Source organism: Hyperoodon ampullatus (genome assembly GCF_949752795.1).
Source record: "Hyperoodon ampullatus genome assembly, chromosome: 9".
NCBI lineage: Eukaryota > Metazoa > Chordata > Mammalia > Artiodactyla > Ziphiidae > Hyperoodon > Hyperoodon ampullatus.
The window spans coordinates 37,512,058-37,529,163 of record NC_136922.1 but is presented as its reverse complement, the minus strand read 5'-3'; the positions used below and the strand labels follow the sequence as shown (position 1 = coordinate 37,529,163).

Sequence of the window (17,106 nt, the reverse complement as noted above, 5' to 3'; positions counted from 1 at the left end):
TTTAGTTTCCGGTGTAGCCTAAACTCCAGAGAGCCTTAGCATCCACTCGGTTCTTTCTGCTTTGTACACAGGTTGGTAACGTGGGGAAAGTGTCCAGGTCTTTTGAAAAGTGTGTGTTAACAGAGAGGAAACCATTGTTGAAGCTGATACTCCGCTTCTTTTCCTCGGGGTGGAGGGAGGACCAGCCAGGGTAACTCCTGGGGCCCGTATACTGAGCAGCGATGAATCTTTCAGTAGCTGAAGTAAGAGTGATTGGAATATGCTGCAGACAATTTACGAGACTGACTCGTGTTTTTCTTCAGATGGGGTGGCTGGACGAGAGCAGCTCTTGGCTCAGCAGAGAATGCACAGTATGATCAGCTCAGGTAAGACCCTTTTATCATAACTGAGATCTTTTACGTGTGAAAAGGGGCTGACTTGGGAAATGAAGCTCCGGAAAGCACCTCTGTTAAGGGTTTGCTGCTTTTTGGTGTTGATGTTGCTATTTTCTTGGCATCTGGAGGGTTTTAGATCCCTTCCATTACTGTTTCTGTGAATATTCAGTCTGCTCAGGGACAGACTGCTTCTGAATGAAATCTCTAAGCTTCTGATGAAGGATGGGACTGAGATAAGTAAAATGTACTTGGGGGTGTTTTGCCTGACTGTGCCACTAGAAAAAGGAGATCTGTACTGATTGTAAGAGTGTTCTATTGGGACTTTAAAATAATCAGGTAAGTTCATATTGGGGCTGCAGCTTACATTGCAGTCTCCTCTAGCCGGGTGATTTTATATTTACAGTGTGCCTACAGAAGCACATCTATTTATAGACCTACCTTCTGAAATGTGTTTGCTACAGGAGTTGTGAAGGTAGTTTTAATGTGGTTTTTTCTCCTAAGCCCAAAATGAAACTGCTTAAGGATGAAATAAAATTATTATTAGCAGATGGTTATTTTAATTTTCTTCAAAACATTTGGGGAGTCTAGCATTGTCAGGCAGATGCGAGGGCATAACACACATATAAAGGTGTTATATGCAGGTGCAACGTTTTAAAGAATAACAGTAACAGATTCCGATTTTTAGTTTCCCCGTGTATGTGCTTGTGCCTTCAAGGAGCTGTGCTGATGGAAGATGAAGCTTGTCAACTTTATCAATTTTTGTTTGTTAAAAGAGCAGACTGTCCAGGCGATGGCACATACTTGTAATTGTTGCTTTTCATATTTATTCCCTACAGCTAGTTCCTAAAGCTTGGGGGACTTTTTGTTTCTCTTTTGAGTGCTTCCATCTAAATTGGCTTAAAAGTTCTCCCTCACATCTTCTGTGTTCCCATGTGCACTTAATCGTAATTATAGATCACCACCTAGATTTCCATGATAAGAATGCGGCATAAAGCAGCGTCTACTTGGTAGAGATAGAATGGAAAGAAATATTCCACAGGTAGGCATAATGTCTGTTTTAGTACTGAACACCTTCTCATCTCTGGATCTATGTTTGAAGCAAGTTTTCTTAAACCTTGGTTACTTAGGACGATTTTAAGGTCCTTCTGTTGACCCCAATTTTTCAATGAATCAGAATAAAATATCAATTTTGTGTAATTTGGTGTGTTTACACTTAAGTAACAGGACTTACATTAATTAGTAGTGCCTGCTTATCAAAAGCAAACGTACCAGAATTTCATTATGGTTTATTATCTTTGAGGCTGTAAAGTTGACAAAAGCTTGCGGAGGGGTCAGCCGTCATGTCTCTGATGGAACTGGTCATTTAGCATTTTATTTTTTAAATATCCACCAACTCTATTAAAATTACTATTTTAGATGTCTTTTCAGTACTACACTTTATCCTTTTAGTCCTTACCTCTGTGTTACAAGTTTACTATTTCTTTCACGTGGTAGAAACAAAGCTGTGCCTTTCAAGCAGATACTGTCTGCTGGCATTGAACCTTGCTACAGGTGTTTGCAAGCTTCACTGTTTCTCAGCGTCTTTGATAATCATACATAAATTTACTCCAATTTCAGTTGAGATTGTAATTTTCCTGACATTTAATGATTTTTATACTAAGCAACAGTATTTTCAAGCAGGGAAGCGCTTGAGACTGTCTGTGCTATTGTCAGTTTTACAGGAAGCAACATTTAAGCACCAGCTATTAAACGAAAAGTGATGTCAATTGACATCAACTCCCAAATCTGTCTGATATAAATAAGGAAAAACTCCAAGTTCCATTTATTTTTAAAATTTGAAACATAAAAACATTTGCATTCTTCCCACCATGTCCTGTAACATTTGATTTTGTTTAATATATTATTATTTGCCCTTAAATTTAATTCCCCTAGTTTTTATTGTATACTTTCGAGACAGTGGCTCTCAAAGGTGCTGTCACCAGGAGTATTTTGCAAAATACCGATGTCTGGGTCCACCCTTAGAGTTTCTGATTTAAACGGTATTAGAAACATCCTGGACATTGGGATTTTAAAAATCCTGAGCAATTCTAATATGCAGCAAACTTTGGGTATCACTGATACAGGGGAAGGGGGAGGTGATGGTGATGCTGGTGACCCATATCAATAGGGTTTGCCCTTTAAGTTAATTGCTAAATTAGGGGTGTTTGTCCACATTTAGCTACAAATCTTGTTCAACTCGCTTTTGGACCAGTGGCAGGGATGTGATTGATAGGCTTAGAAATGGATGGAGTCTTTGGATCTGAAAGAGAAAAAGGTATATTGTAGCAGTGCTGGGTGGAGGGAGCACTGCTCGAGGAGTGGAAAGCTCTGTGTTCTAGCTAGAGCTCTGCTGCTAACCAGTTGTGAAACTGGTTTACTCACCTGTAAACTGAAGAATAATGATGTCTTCCTGCTTACCTCTTGGCATTTCTGTGAAGTTCAAAGGTAACATGTCATTAACATGTGCACTCACTGTTATTATTGCTATTTTTAATGAATGAACCTGGGTTTCTGGCTCTTCAATACCAAGGTCTAGCTTGCTGAATGAGCCAGATGAGCTAGATTTCATGTCACATGGGGGAATAACTTTTAGTTTTGATAAATTTTCTTTAACTATCTTATAAATCAGCTTTTTGTTTTGTCTTGTTTCCCTGCGCTGATAAGAATTAAATTCTTTCCTTGGGCAAATGGTGACTTTAAATCAGAGTAGCATGGGTACGTGTGTATTTTCTGTGAAATGTCTTTTTAATAGTCGAAGGCAAAGAAGCTGCAGAATATGTAATTGAACAGTGAGACCACAACAGCAGATTTCTTGAGATTAATTGTTTAAAAAGCTTTGTTTTGTTGTTAGTCATTGCCTTAGAGTTCCCATTTGTTTTTCTAGTTGTGTTGGATACTATGCATTAAGCTAGATGACTTTTTTCTTCAGAACTCTTTATATACTATTAAATTGCAAGTGTTTTATATGGTTCCACTTTTTTCCTAATACTGACCCAGCCAGGCTAGACATCTAAAGTAGAATTAGGTTCTACAATGTAGTCTGTTAATATCTTTTTAATAAAAAGCTTTATAATATTGAATCTCGAAATTTGGTACGAGTGACACATTTTGCCAGGTCAGTCTCCACTTTTGTGGCTTGTGTGGGCCAATATAAGTGATAACTGGCAGAAGCTGAAGCATGTGCAAACATTGACTCAGGTCACTCAGCAGTAGCTGGCAGAATTCGGGGTGTTCTGTTGCCAGGCATGTTGCTTAATGCGTTGGACAGGAGAGCTTTCCAGACAATATTGGAATGATTATTATGAAAGAATTTCCTAGAGTTTGTACAGCATCAGTGTAAAATACGTTTACAATAAGGAAAAGTCGTGTTTTCACTATGCTTTCTTATTTTGGGGTACAAAAGAAAAACATTTAAATCTAAAATCTGAATTTCTTTTAAGGAAAATGTTTCTTCACCCTTTCAGAATCCTTTTATCTCCGTGGTGTGTATTGTCGAGGGAAAAGGAACATTTTAGATTCAGTAGTCATTTATGTCTACTTGGAAAGCAGAATCTAATTATGAAAATGTAAGTCTGTGAAATGCTCCTGTCATGTCAAGAATCACTTCTGGTATTCCCCATAATTACTATTTTTGCTGTTCTCTAACTCAGGTTATCTTCACTTACAAGGCTGTTATCAATTGAAATATTTGATACGTAGCAATCAAAAAGCTAGATATAAGTAGGCCCATTGAGGATGGGGACAAGAATGAGTATTTTCTTTTCCTGTGGGTGACACAGGTGGCATAATTGTTGCTATGTGCTTTAAGTAAGAAAATTCAATAAAACCCCTCACAAGAATATAATAAGCCCAAATTCTGAATTTAAAGTGGTGAGTTTTGATTTTGGAGATGAGAAATTTGTAAATGTACAACATAATGTCTCACCACAGATAGATGATGAACTGACCCTAAAATAGTATAAGCCAGCAACCCACCCCCAACCCCATACATAATACTCAGCACTGACTGAGCGAAGAAAATTATATGGCCTAATGCAACATAACTCAGAAACTGGTAGTCAAGGGAAAAAGGGAAACAGGGATCTTTGATCAGAACAGAGAGACGTAACAGGGCCTGAATCCTGTTCCTCCTTAGAATTTTACTGACAAGAGGACAACTTCCTGAAAATTCTCACTAACGTTCCCGTATCTGGAGAGAAGCAAACTGAGTGGATATCCTCAGCTTTTGGTGGCAGTGCTGTTTTTTCTTGTAACTGAGGAATAGTAGAAAGGATTCTGGAAGAGAAACTGGTGAAATGGAGGAAGGTGAACAAACGCTGCGTCTCTGGAGAAATGAAGACTTCAGAGCGACGCTCTAAATTGGAAAAATGACCCATAGCTCTTTGCAATGAAATACCCTTCCCCAGCTAATCTTATAGATCCCACCAAGAAAAAAAAAATCAACTTCACTGAATCCATGGAACTGTGTAATAATTGCTCCCCACAAATAGAGCACCTTAATAGGAAAATTAATTCCATAAAATAAGAGCTCAGAGATGAGATGATATTGATAAAACAGTAGAATGGGATGAAAAGGATATTTTAGGTCTAGGGAAACAAATTTAGAATGAAAACATGATGATTATAGAAGAGAAATACTCATTAGAAATAGCGGGAAACAATAGGCACCAGTGACAATCTTTACCAACAAAGAGGAAAGGCTGGAGACAGAGGGATGAAAAAGGAAAATGGATTAAAGCAATTGGAGAGAAGTCAATAGTAAGAAAGACAAAGACAATGTAACAAAAAGATTATTTATGTCCTTGAAGTTGATATTCCAAAACGTTGAAATAGAAGATCACTTTGTAAAAATGAAGAAAGATTATTTCAGTGAAAAGGAAAAAAAAAGAAATCTGCAGATTGAAAGAACTCCCGTCTTTTAGGAAAATTTGCTGCAAGTGCTCATCACAGAGACATAGCCTAACTGGGCTATTGAATTTCAAATGATAAATAATTCCTCAGGGGTTCAGGCAGGTAAGGCAAAGATCTACAGTAAGGGAGAGGGGGGAGGAAGGGAATGTGTGAAACTCTAGAAGGCTTATCAAACTTATCCAGCACTCAGTGCCAGAAGATAATGGAGAAAAATCTCTGAAGCTGAAAAAGAAGTACAACACTGTGTTCCACCCAGGGCAGATGTTATTAAAGTATAGAGAAAATAGGTAGGCAAGTTCGACATTCTCAAACATGACCTAGACTGCTTGACAGGGGAACCCACTCGATGAAAAAATGAGCTTGAATCAAAAGCAAAAAATGAAATTCAGTCGGAAGTAGAGAAAGCATAGTAAGGTTAATGGGGCAAAAATTGAATCCTTTTTAAACAACTATGAGATTGTGTTTGTAGGAGAGAAAGCAAATTTTATGAAGTAGGGCAATGAAAAAATATTCATAAAGCTCTCATCCATATGAGGCACTGGGGAGAGGTGAAATGCAAGGATGTGTGAAAGTGCTAATATCTTCTCCTTTCTGAGCAGGGACAGACTCCCTGCTGCTTAAAATAGAAACACGTGGTTAAAAAAAAGATCTAAATACTGATTTCTTTTTAGTAGTGTCTTCATTTAATCTTAGAGATATCTTTTTGGAAATAGTACCTCATATAGGAAGGAAGCATTTAGTATGTTTATAGTCCCTTCAGTTACAGTTTTTCATTATTAAATTCATTTAAATTTAATGTTTTTTAAATAAAAATAACTTTGGTGATATGATCTCATTTTATGAGTATATTTTATTTATCAATCTCCCAGAATAATTCATATATAAATAGAAGGAAATCAGGAAAAACTGTGTGTGGAGGTGGTCGAAGGGGAGCTTTGGTTTCCATTGTCATGAGTTTTTGCCTTGTGTATGAATTTTTATAATATGCATATATTTTCTACAGTGTTTCTTACACACCCACACCTGAAGCTACTATGCCAAAATACTAACAGTGATTAACTGTAAGTAGTAGGTATATAAGCTAGGTTGTCTCCCATCGCAAGTAATAGAAAATTGTATTCAAAGTAACAATGACAAGGGAATTTATCATTTAGTGAAATAGCATGGTACTCAGGCAGCACCAGGGAGGTCAGTAATATCAACAGGTTCTTCAAACTGTTCTTCTCTGCTGGCCTGAGAGTTTGTATCGTCCTAAGTCTGTTTCCTCCAATAGTCTCAAATTGATTGTAGCAGTTCCAGACATTGTCTACATGCACGGTAAATTCCAGAGACATAGATGAGAAAACTTTGCTTTCTTGGATGTTTTCTCAAGGAAGGAAGATTTTTACCCAAAATTTCTCTAGCAGGTTTTCCTTCATAACTCATTGACCAAAAGAGCATCACCTGCCCATATATTAGCAAGTCATTGAAAAGAAGAATGAGACTCCTACGATAGCTCCTTAGGACCATGACTGAGCCAGGGAGGGTGGAGGCTACAGCTAATAATCTAGTTTCTATAAGGAAGAAGAAAGGGTGAGCAGAATAGATGTTGGCTAGGCACCACAGTATTTGCTACAGTGTTTGTTGGTGGTTGGAATTTTCTTCTTTGTAATTTTCTTTAGTTTGTAATTTCTCAAGATACAAATAAGTGAAGGAAGTGGGCTATGTAATTTCTCTTTCAATTGAATTGTGTTACTTCATTTTCATGAAGATATGCATCCATTTAAACACCAATAAAAATTTTTAATAGTATTGAATAGAAATTAATTGTGGAAGAAGACTGGATGCCTCTAGGTTGCAAGTCATTTTTTTAGAAAGGAGGAAAAAAGCATTTATTAGAAATTTGAGTAAAATATTCATTTCTTGTTGGCTTTGAGGGATACAGAAAACATTAACAGAAATTTATCTCATATAAACTTTTTGGTATATTAAGGAGGGTTTTCTTTAAAATATTCAGAATGCAATTTCTTTGCCAGTATGTTGTTACAGTTATTACATTTTCAGAGTAATGAACAATTTTAACAATCTGGAATGGTAACTACATTATAACATTTTTTTTTCCTGAATTGGAATACTTTGAAAACAATTTAATTGGAATAAAAGCCCATGAAAATGACTTTTAAAACAAGCCTTCTTTAGATGAAATTCAAAGATATTTTGGCATGTGCTTCAAAACAGTGTGTCAGTGCCATGGTCTGTCCCATTCTTCAAAGGAAGTTGAGGTTCTAGTGGTTATTAGCTTGGGAGGCGAAATGCCCTTACAACGGACAGTTTTCCCTTTTGTAATCTTGGGAGATTGACAGTTGGGATATGAAATGACAAGAAAATACCTTGTTCCCACTAGTTCCATTCTTCTTCCACTAAGTCAGTTGCACAAAACAAATTTAATTTAAACAAGTGTTTTTACAATACTAAACGACGTATACTTTTAAGTGTTATCAGAGAACATTTTGTTTAGGTGCTTCATGAATACAAAACTAAGTCATTCTTATGTTTTATAAAAATATCAGTTCTATTCATTATTTCCATGTTAAATTTTCCATAGTGATGGGCCTTTTATATATGGTGTTTTAAAAATACCCAATAATTAAATCCAATGAAAACTACATTTAAGGAAGAAGGAAATTTACCAAACCACAGAGTGTAACTAGTCATTTACTTATGATTAAACTCTTTGCATGTTGATAAGGTTGGAAATACCCCAGAACTTCACTTTTTTGCTTCTTCCCCTCATGGTCTACCACTTGTGTTTGAGATGTTCAATTCGTAATTTATATGCAGTATTGACACAATTGTAGCCATGTGGATGTCATTTTCAATTATTCGAGGTAAGTTTTGGTGGGTGGCTAAGGCACGACATTTCCAAACTCGGTTAAAATATGAGAATGTCATGTCGTTTTTTCAAAATTTGAAATTAAAAGCAAGCAAAAAAAGAAACCTGGGAAAATTTCACTGAATTTCCATTAAATTACATTGTGGCCTGGGAGTTCTTGCTTTAGTAGAAACATGTTTACCCAGAAAGTTTTCAGGGAACCCCACATAGGGTGAACTAAAAAAGCTCTTGGTGAATTGAACTCGATTTTAAGTTTTATTTGTGGTGATGTTTTTTGAATCTGCTTACAAATAGAATTCAAGTATGTATTTTGAGTCTGTGATTTTATATCAGGAACTACTCATTTTAGATTAGAAATAACAATTATCAGTATTAGTTAACATTTTTATGGTTTTTCTGCCATATTCCACTCTGATCCAGTTGTTTAGTCTCAGTTTAGGAGGTCAGTGATTGGACGTATATATTCTCACCTTTTTTAAAAAAAATATTGTCATTCTTATTATTGATATAATGAGCTAATGTTTCAAAGCTTTTTCTGTACCAGGCATTGTTTTATCATTTAATACTCTCCACAGCTTGAAGAGGTATACAATAGTTGTAGCATATTGTGCACATAAGGACATAGTTTCAGTGAACTTACTGATGGTCATCATGGCTAGGAGCTGGCAAGGTCAGGTATGAACTTGTGCTTGTTTACCATGTCCCTGCCATTTTTTCTCAAAGAGAAAAATATTTAGCATAGGATAATGTTTTTCACATCTGTTTGGTGCTAAAAATGTGGAGTCAACTGTACTTATAGACAAACATCTAGGTACACTTCTTAGTCCTGGGATGTTTACAGCCCACATAAGCAAATCTGTTGGAAAGCTTTCTGGAACAGCCTTACTTCACAGTTCCAGAGCTTGAAAATTAAATTGGAGTAAGTTAACAAGATTCCGAGCTGAGACCAACTTAAGGCAACCTCCAGAATTCCATGAGATTGATAATACATGGAGTAATGAGCAGACACTGTGGGCAGAACCAATATTCCCCATGCAGTTTGCCATTGCTCACAGTAACATCTCACAAAGCATAAAGGTAAGGTTTATAGCTCTTCAAAAGAACACGATTATTAATGTATTCTAGCTGGAGAAAGTTTTTTTTTCAAATGTTAGCACCGTGGGGCTCAGTTTCTTTCAACCAAAGTATTTGAATTATACCCACCCTGGTCTTTACCTAGAAATGGGGGAAAGGAGAGGTTAATAAAGTTTGCGTCTCCACTCAAGTCCTGCTTTCAACATGCAATGTCAAACTTTTGAGCTAAAGAATGATCTAACAAAATTTAGATTCTGCCTATTTTGAATATATATTGGTCCAATTTGGGTCCAATTTGGACATTTTGGGTGAAAATTGGAAGTGTCCAATTTGATATTACATTTTTCTTTATCTTGAGTTAAATTTTATTTCTTTGGATGAATATTGTATGTTCTATAGGTGGCTTATGCATAAAATTCACCAATTAGATGCTAATCCAGTTATTCAAGACCCAACTCTTTGGTTTCCATCAACTGATTTTTATAATTCTATTTGCTCTGAGAATCTCAAGCCATCTTTATGAATCAATACATTGTAAAAGCATTATTGATTGTCATGTTAATGACCAACATAATTTATTGCCTTCCTAGGGGAAAGAAGCTTTCAGAAGATCATTAAAGGCATTAAAATCTGCAAATGCCCACATGTCTGTGGCTCTCTTTAGCAGGCTGACTCCTTTGGGTCAGTTATTCTTAGCTCCGTATTTCTATCTTATGGCATCGCAGGTCTAAGATTAGCTTGTTAGGCGTTATCATGCCATCTGAGTTACCTCCTAATATAACTCTACACTGGAATGATTATTTATAGAAAGAGCATTCTGTCATTTTTGGGTTATTTCTAGTAGTTTAAATAAAGAAGAATAACATTCAAGTGAAACCACAGATTCCTTCCTGCTGCCAAAACAACATGATAACTGTCTGCTTAAGGGGCAATAATGTTTAAATGTGTGCTTAGGGTGATTGCAGAATTCTTTTTATCACTGCCACTCTGACAGAAAGGGGAGGCCTTCGGATAGTGATGTATAATGCTTATGGAAAGGCAGAGAGGCAGCCTTGATGCTTTCTGTCACAGAGCACAGAAGACTCTGGTTGATGATGACAACATGAGACACTCAGGGTTTATTTTTAGAAACAGACATTGCTAAGCTCTCTGTTTGGTGTTAATATGGCTCATAAACAGGGCTCCTTGCTGTTGACCCTTCCAGTGAAAATGGCATTTTATACACCCATACGCACACACGCACAACCTTTTTTTTTTCTTTTTTTACTTTGCAAGAATGACTCTGTTATTAGGAAAAATATTAGAAAATTTTAAATCTAATAAGTCTAAATTCTATTAAATTCCTCTAGTAGATATAGATTATTTTTAAAATCCCATGAAGATTGGGTTTAAGAGATGGTTTATGAAAGACAATTGAATGTTTTAAGTACAGTGAATATACAGGTTGGCTGTAAGGTGTGGAAAAATAGGTGAATATACATCCTAAATGACTTTTAATAATACATTACAATGCCTGTAAAATATATCATCTGTGCTTCTGGCTTTATTGTGGCAATATATAAAATAAAGCTATAAAAGATTATAATTATTATGCATTCATGTATGTTACTGATTTTAAATAGATGAAATAAAATCTTAATATATTTTTTAAAAAGTTGATAAAGCCTCTGTTAGTTGTTTTCGTATACCTAACTCTTGATGAGCCCAACAGATTTCATGTACAGTAAAATGTACAGTTTCACATTTGAGAACTATTCTCTTATCTTACTTAAACTGTGCACTTAATTCAGAACTTAGTAATTGATATTTTGCTTTAAACTTAGAATTGTGATTTTAATCTGTTAAATTTACATTTCGTGTTTCCTGATTATTAACTCATCATTAGATGATGAAAATGTTAAAGTGGTATGTTTCATATTACACCTTTGTCAAAATGCTTTAGAATGAATAATTTAGAGCTCTGTAGGAATATTCATAATTTTGTTACCAATTACTTACTGAAAAATATATTATCTTTTTAAAATATAAATATTTTTGTGCTTGTGCTCAATATAAGGAATCCACTGATCATTAAGAATTTGCAAAATGATGGACAAAAACAGGAAACACACAACAATTCAGGTGTATTCTCAAAGAAGCCAAGATGTAAATAAATTCAGACGGGTGGAAGTAGAAGCAATTATAGGAACCAGTTGCATCCCAACCACTCTTAATTAGCAGGTTGAAGGTTTGGGGAGGGTGATGTAATTGTTTGAAGCTTTGGAAGCTGAGGCAAAATAGTCATTCATCTGTCCGTCTTTTCACTCAAAAATATTTGAGAGTCATCCATGAGCCAGGTACTGTTCTAGGAATGGAGGCTCTACCTATGAAACAGGACAAGGAGACACATGGTAGACTGTTCAATTGAATGACGGATGGATAAGGCTACTTCAGATAGTAATAAGTACTAAGGGAAAACAAAATAGAAAAATGGGATAGAAAGTGACTGGTAACAGGGGTGGTATTGGCTATGGTAGTCAAGTAAAGCCTTTTGAGGATGCTAAGATATGAAGAACATCTTCCCAATGAAAGTAGATTTTCCATCAACATTGCATTTGGGCTAAGTCAAATAGAATGAAAACACAGTTAGAAAAGAACAGAAAATATTATGGAGCTATTGTAGCTTCCACTTGCTTTATGTGAAGAATGGGGGAACTTTTATCAGCATATCAATGAGAAAGCCCCAGGGAAAGGCTGTTGGCTATGATTCTCTCTAGTTTCCAAAGAGAACTGTGGAATCAGCTGAGCTCTTCTTAGGATTAATGCTGTTGACTGGAAATTAAGGGCCTTGTAGAACTCCTTACCTTTGCTCCTTCCTAAAGATTCATCTTCGCCCCTATTCAAACTCTTACCTCAACTGTGCTGAAACTTCTTACCCAAGCAGTATGAACCATCCTAGTAGTTTAGTGAATAATTCCTCTTCCCTGGGGGCCAAAAAGAAGGGGAACAGTATGTCCTCATAGGGAAGAAAACAAGTCTGAGAACATTTTCTCATGAACACAATATTGCACATTTTTAAGGGGTATAAAATACAGTATAAGTTACAGTATTTATTGAACACCTACAGTATGCCAGGTACTTAATTCAGGGAAATCATGGGTCAAATAGCAACCTTGTTAGGTGGCTGTAGAACTGTAACTTACAAACAAAATATTTGGAATACATAATCTTCCTTGTGTTGGCTAGTGAATAGATTTGTGACAAATTGTTGCAATAGTTGAGCAAGAAAGTACTTCATGGAGGTGATAGACCTATTTTTAAAAAAGAAGGAACAGCAGTGTGCTAGGAGTTGTTTTCCCCACATGTTCTGCTCTCTCATGGATAGGGAACAATGATGGTTACACATAGTAGAATGCACAAACATTTTTGAGGGACTGACACATTATCTCACATGCTTGATGCCTCATGGGGTTTTCCCTCAACATTCCAATTGGTCTAAGTCAAATGGAATGAAAGCACAATTAGAATAGAGCAGGAAGTGTTCTGAGGCTATTTTAAACTCCACTGACATGCCTTGTGGAAGGGATGGGGAAACCTTTATTAGCGGGTAGGTGAGAGAGCCAGGGGAAGGGTGTCAGCTACAATTTTTCTCTAGCCTCAAGAAGACTGGGACTGAGCCAGACTCCTGGCCAACATGCTTTGTTGGATTCACAGTGTAGCTGTGAAAAATAGTTAATAGCTACCTTCTTTTTTTCCTCCAAGGATTGTCTTATTCAATCAATATTTATTGAGTACTTGACAGCTATATTTTTAAGCTAGATTTCTTGTTTATCTGTTATTATTGTTTATATATTTAATCAGCTATTTCCTTTTTCTGAAATACCCTTCTGCTTTATTCCACCTAGTATTCACTGGAGAAATTCAAACTCTTGCAAAGCCCAGTTCAAATGTTTCTATGTCTCTAAATTTTCCCCAATCCCCTGCAATACTTCCCCAGTCATAATATTAATCTCTCTTCTCTCCTCTCTGTCTTCTCTCTCCTCTCCATCCCCAATAATCCTTTATTACTCCCGTAGAACATGCCCATTTTCTGTCTTATACTGTGGTTATTTATGTACGTGTGTCTCCATCCCCCCCAATTAGTTATATGCTCCAAGAGGAAAAGGATCATGTTTTACTTCTATTTTTATTCCCTGCAGTGCCTAGCACATAATTGATCCCTGAGACTATTTTTAAATGAATGAATGAATGATTAAATAGTACAGTGGTATTGTACACAGTCTGTTTTTAATTTTTTGAAATGTTTCCTTTTATGTAGAAAATAAGTCCTCAGTTATTTGTAAATTTGAAAAATACAGACTTTTGAGGATGTTAGAAACTTTGACTCAAAAATTTAAGTTATTCATTATAGAATGTAAGTCAAGAATGATCCCCAGTGCTTCGACAATATGTATATGAACCTTTAAATGTTTCAGTTATTCTTAACAAAGGGAATTTTGGAATATTCTTACTTGAGTTGATTTTTCAATGAATAATACCAATAGAAATTTCATAAGATATGTGTCTGCATTCAAAATGTTGTGTGAAATAGCTAATTTGAGACTGCCTGAATGTAAATGCACTCTTTTTTATCCAAGGAGAAGAGTAAATTTGGTTGTGCAGATGATTACAGGTGTACTTTTATATTATTCAAACACCATTTCACATTTAATCCTATTTTTCTCTTTGTGATATTTTTTATGTAAAGACAGTTTTCTTAGATAAAGGACAAAAATGAATGGATTTTTGGGTTAACAACAGTATCAATTTGAAACAGTTCTGCACCTTGCATTGCTATTTAGAACTCATCTTCATTTCTTCAGTCAGTATTTAATTGGCTATGTTCTTTGAGAAGGGGGCAATGAAAGAAGATTTTTTTTTTTTGATAAACACTTCACTGATCAAATTTTGAATGCCAAAGGTATCAGTAATTTAAAAAATTATCTGAAGTAAAATGTCAGAACAGGGAATTCACAGAGTGAGATACTAAGGAAAAACAGATGGACGGAATGAATCAATCTGTATACAGAGCTATTCAAGGAGAAGAATGAAATAAATATATTTATGTCTTAGTGGGAGAGGAATGATGAAAAGAATAGATATAACATATGTGGGGAAAAGACACATAATTTTTTGTGGTAGTCCTTTTGCCCTGGTTTAGGCTTGAACTCAGCACGTTAGGATAAATTAAAGGCATTAAGGCTCAGAAAATTAATTGAGTTGGTTAAAAATATAAGTATGAGCCAAAAAAGGAGTTGGATAATAAAATAAAATTTTGCAACCTAGCCATTGAACTCAGCTTAGTAGAGCACAGGGAATGAATGCATGCCCATGTTCTTTCAGTGACTTTGCAAATGCTGCCAATTGTATTTTCTCATCATTAGGAATCCAAGTTAAGTTTCTAAGTGCTGTAATAATCATTTTGAGATGGAACAAATCAAGGTTGGTTGATCTTGGATTCAGAAGTTTCTCATTCTTATATTAACCATTACCAAGAAATAAGGATTAGTTCAAGCAAAATTCCAAAGGAATATAATTTTAAAGCTATAAACACAGTAAATTGAAAACACTCATTTGTTTTCTTTTCTGAAGATGAACAAAAAATGTTAAAAAAAAAAAATTACCTTGTTATCAACTTAACCTAACTTGTATATTGTAAGAAGGAAAACAGTATAAACAATCTCAGGCAACTGATGATTAAACATAATAAAAGCAATGCCCCTAGTTTAAAATCACTTCCTTCAGATTTTAATCAAGCGTCAACTCTCACTACTCATTATCCCAATAATTAAATGGAAATTACCTCCACATCATTATCCTGGAAAGATTAATGATTCTTGAAAAAAAAATTTTTTTCAGCAGATAGTGCTAAACCTGAATATGGTTATAACTTTAGAAAACCTTATGAGTTCATTTTTAGATGACTGGAAAATATATTAAATTGCTTTGTAGACAAAGGAAGAGAACATCTTTCTATTTCATTATCTACTGCCCAGTCATGTTCCTTGGGCACTGAACCAAAATGGGGTAGAGATTATTTTTATGCTTCACCAATCATATATGTGAGAACCATTTTTCCCACATCCCTGCCATCACTGAATATTATCAGATTTTAGATATTTTTACCAAATTGAGAGATGAAAAATGGGACAACATTACTTTTTTATGTGAATTTCACTGATTACTGGTGGAGCTGAATGGTTCTCATATGTTATTAGCCATTTGGATTTTCTTTTATGGAGAAATAATTTCACCAGAATGCTTAAAGGGAAAAAGTCTATCAATGAATGTCACCTGCTAAGAGACTAAAGGAAAAACCAATATGATCATTTCATTAGATGCAGAAAAACATTTGATAAAATGCAGTACCTTTGTAGAATAGAAACTTTATTAAACTAAGAATAGAAGAAAAAAGTGTTATAAATCAAAACCCTATCTGAAACCTTATATTTAATGGTAAAATTAAAACACGTTCTCTTTTATGTCAAGAACTTTGTCTTTGGAGGTCCTAGTCGATGTTCTAAAACATAAACATTCAACAAGAGATATAAGATTTTTAAAGGGAAAGAAACTAATTGAACTGATAAAGAGCTCAGTTTAGATTGCTCAGTACAAGTTCAATACAACATAAAAAATTGAAAAGATTGTTTTATGCCAGAAATAACCAAGCACAAAATGTAATAAAAATGATATCATTTATAAATACCAACTGAAATTTTTATGGAGAAATTGATAAAATTATTGAGGGCATATAAGAAAACTAGAAAAAAATTGAGTTATTCCGTGACCATAAATAGGAAGTCTACTTTTAAAAATTAGTTATTCCAGGGCTTCCCTGGTGGCGCAGTGGTTGAGAGTCTGCCTGCTGATGCAGGGGACACAGGTTCGTGCCCCGGTCCGGGAAGACCCCACATGCCGTGGAGCGGCTAGGTCCGTGAGCCATGGCTGCTGAGCCTGCACGTCCGGAGCCTGTGCTCCGCAATGGGAGAGGCCACAAGAGTGAGAGGCCTGCGTACCGCAGGAAAAAAAAAAAAATTAGTTATTCCAAAATTCATCTATAAATCTCTTTGTTTTTAAAACAGCTAACTTAAAAAAATATAGACCATTCATAATTCAAAAGTCAAATGTACTTAATATGATTATATAGTAAGTAACCTATGTGTTATCATATAGTCTGTAATTCTCACTTCTTTTCCATTTCCAGCAGCCATTCAGTTCCGTGCTTCAGATAGCCTGATGTCAATTTCTTCTGTTTTTTGTATGTTAGTACAAATTCAGATAATATCCTAACAGGGTCTGTCAGAGAACATGGCATACTAAATTCTAAAATGCTAATGTAAGAGTAAGTGTGGCAATTTTGTAAAACAACAGATTAGGAGAAGAAGGGTAGCTACCAAGTCATACAAAGTTGTATTAATTATGATTGTTTGGTTTGGCCAGGGACACAGTTGCATAGATCAAAGGACAAGAATACAGAATTATTTTTAATATCTTGGTGTATGGCAGGCAGAGTTTGCATCACAGATCAATGTCAGAGGACAGACTATTAATTAAATGTTTTGGGAACAATTAATATATTTAACTTGTAAAATTACAGTCAAATGATGTTATATTCAGTATTCTATTTTTATAATACCATTGTTATCCTGTCCTGTTGGACAGGTTACAACTTAAACTTCTGTAAAGCCAATGTATTGTGTAATGTGTGTAAGGTCTTGCATTTTATGGAGAGATGAGAAGTAATTTTATGAAGATATGGGAAGAGTTTTAGTTAATTTAACTAAATTAGGTGAGAGAAGTACTCAGTGTTTATTTATA

General features: G+C 35.3%; 1 protein-coding gene across 7 annotated transcripts in view; it reads left to right on the top strand.

Annotated features, from left to right (window-relative positions):
- Positions 1–304: 304 nt before the first annotated feature.
- HDAC9 (histone deacetylase 9) overlaps positions 305–17,106 on the top strand; it is a gene marked incomplete at its 3' end in the record, with an annotated part of 568,944 nt that continues 552,142 nt past the window's right edge. For 6 of the 7 annotated variants that reach the window (XM_079710910.1, XM_079710913.1, XM_079710904.1 and 3 more), the window contains exon 1: positions 308–365. In XM_079710910.1, coding sequence (XP_079567036.1) covers positions 344–365 — 22 coding nt within the window. In that variant the 5' untranslated portion in view covers positions 308–343. Of the gene's footprint in view, positions 366–17,106 lie in introns of all 7 variants that reach the window. The other variant, XM_079710903.1, reaches the window with a different exon arrangement.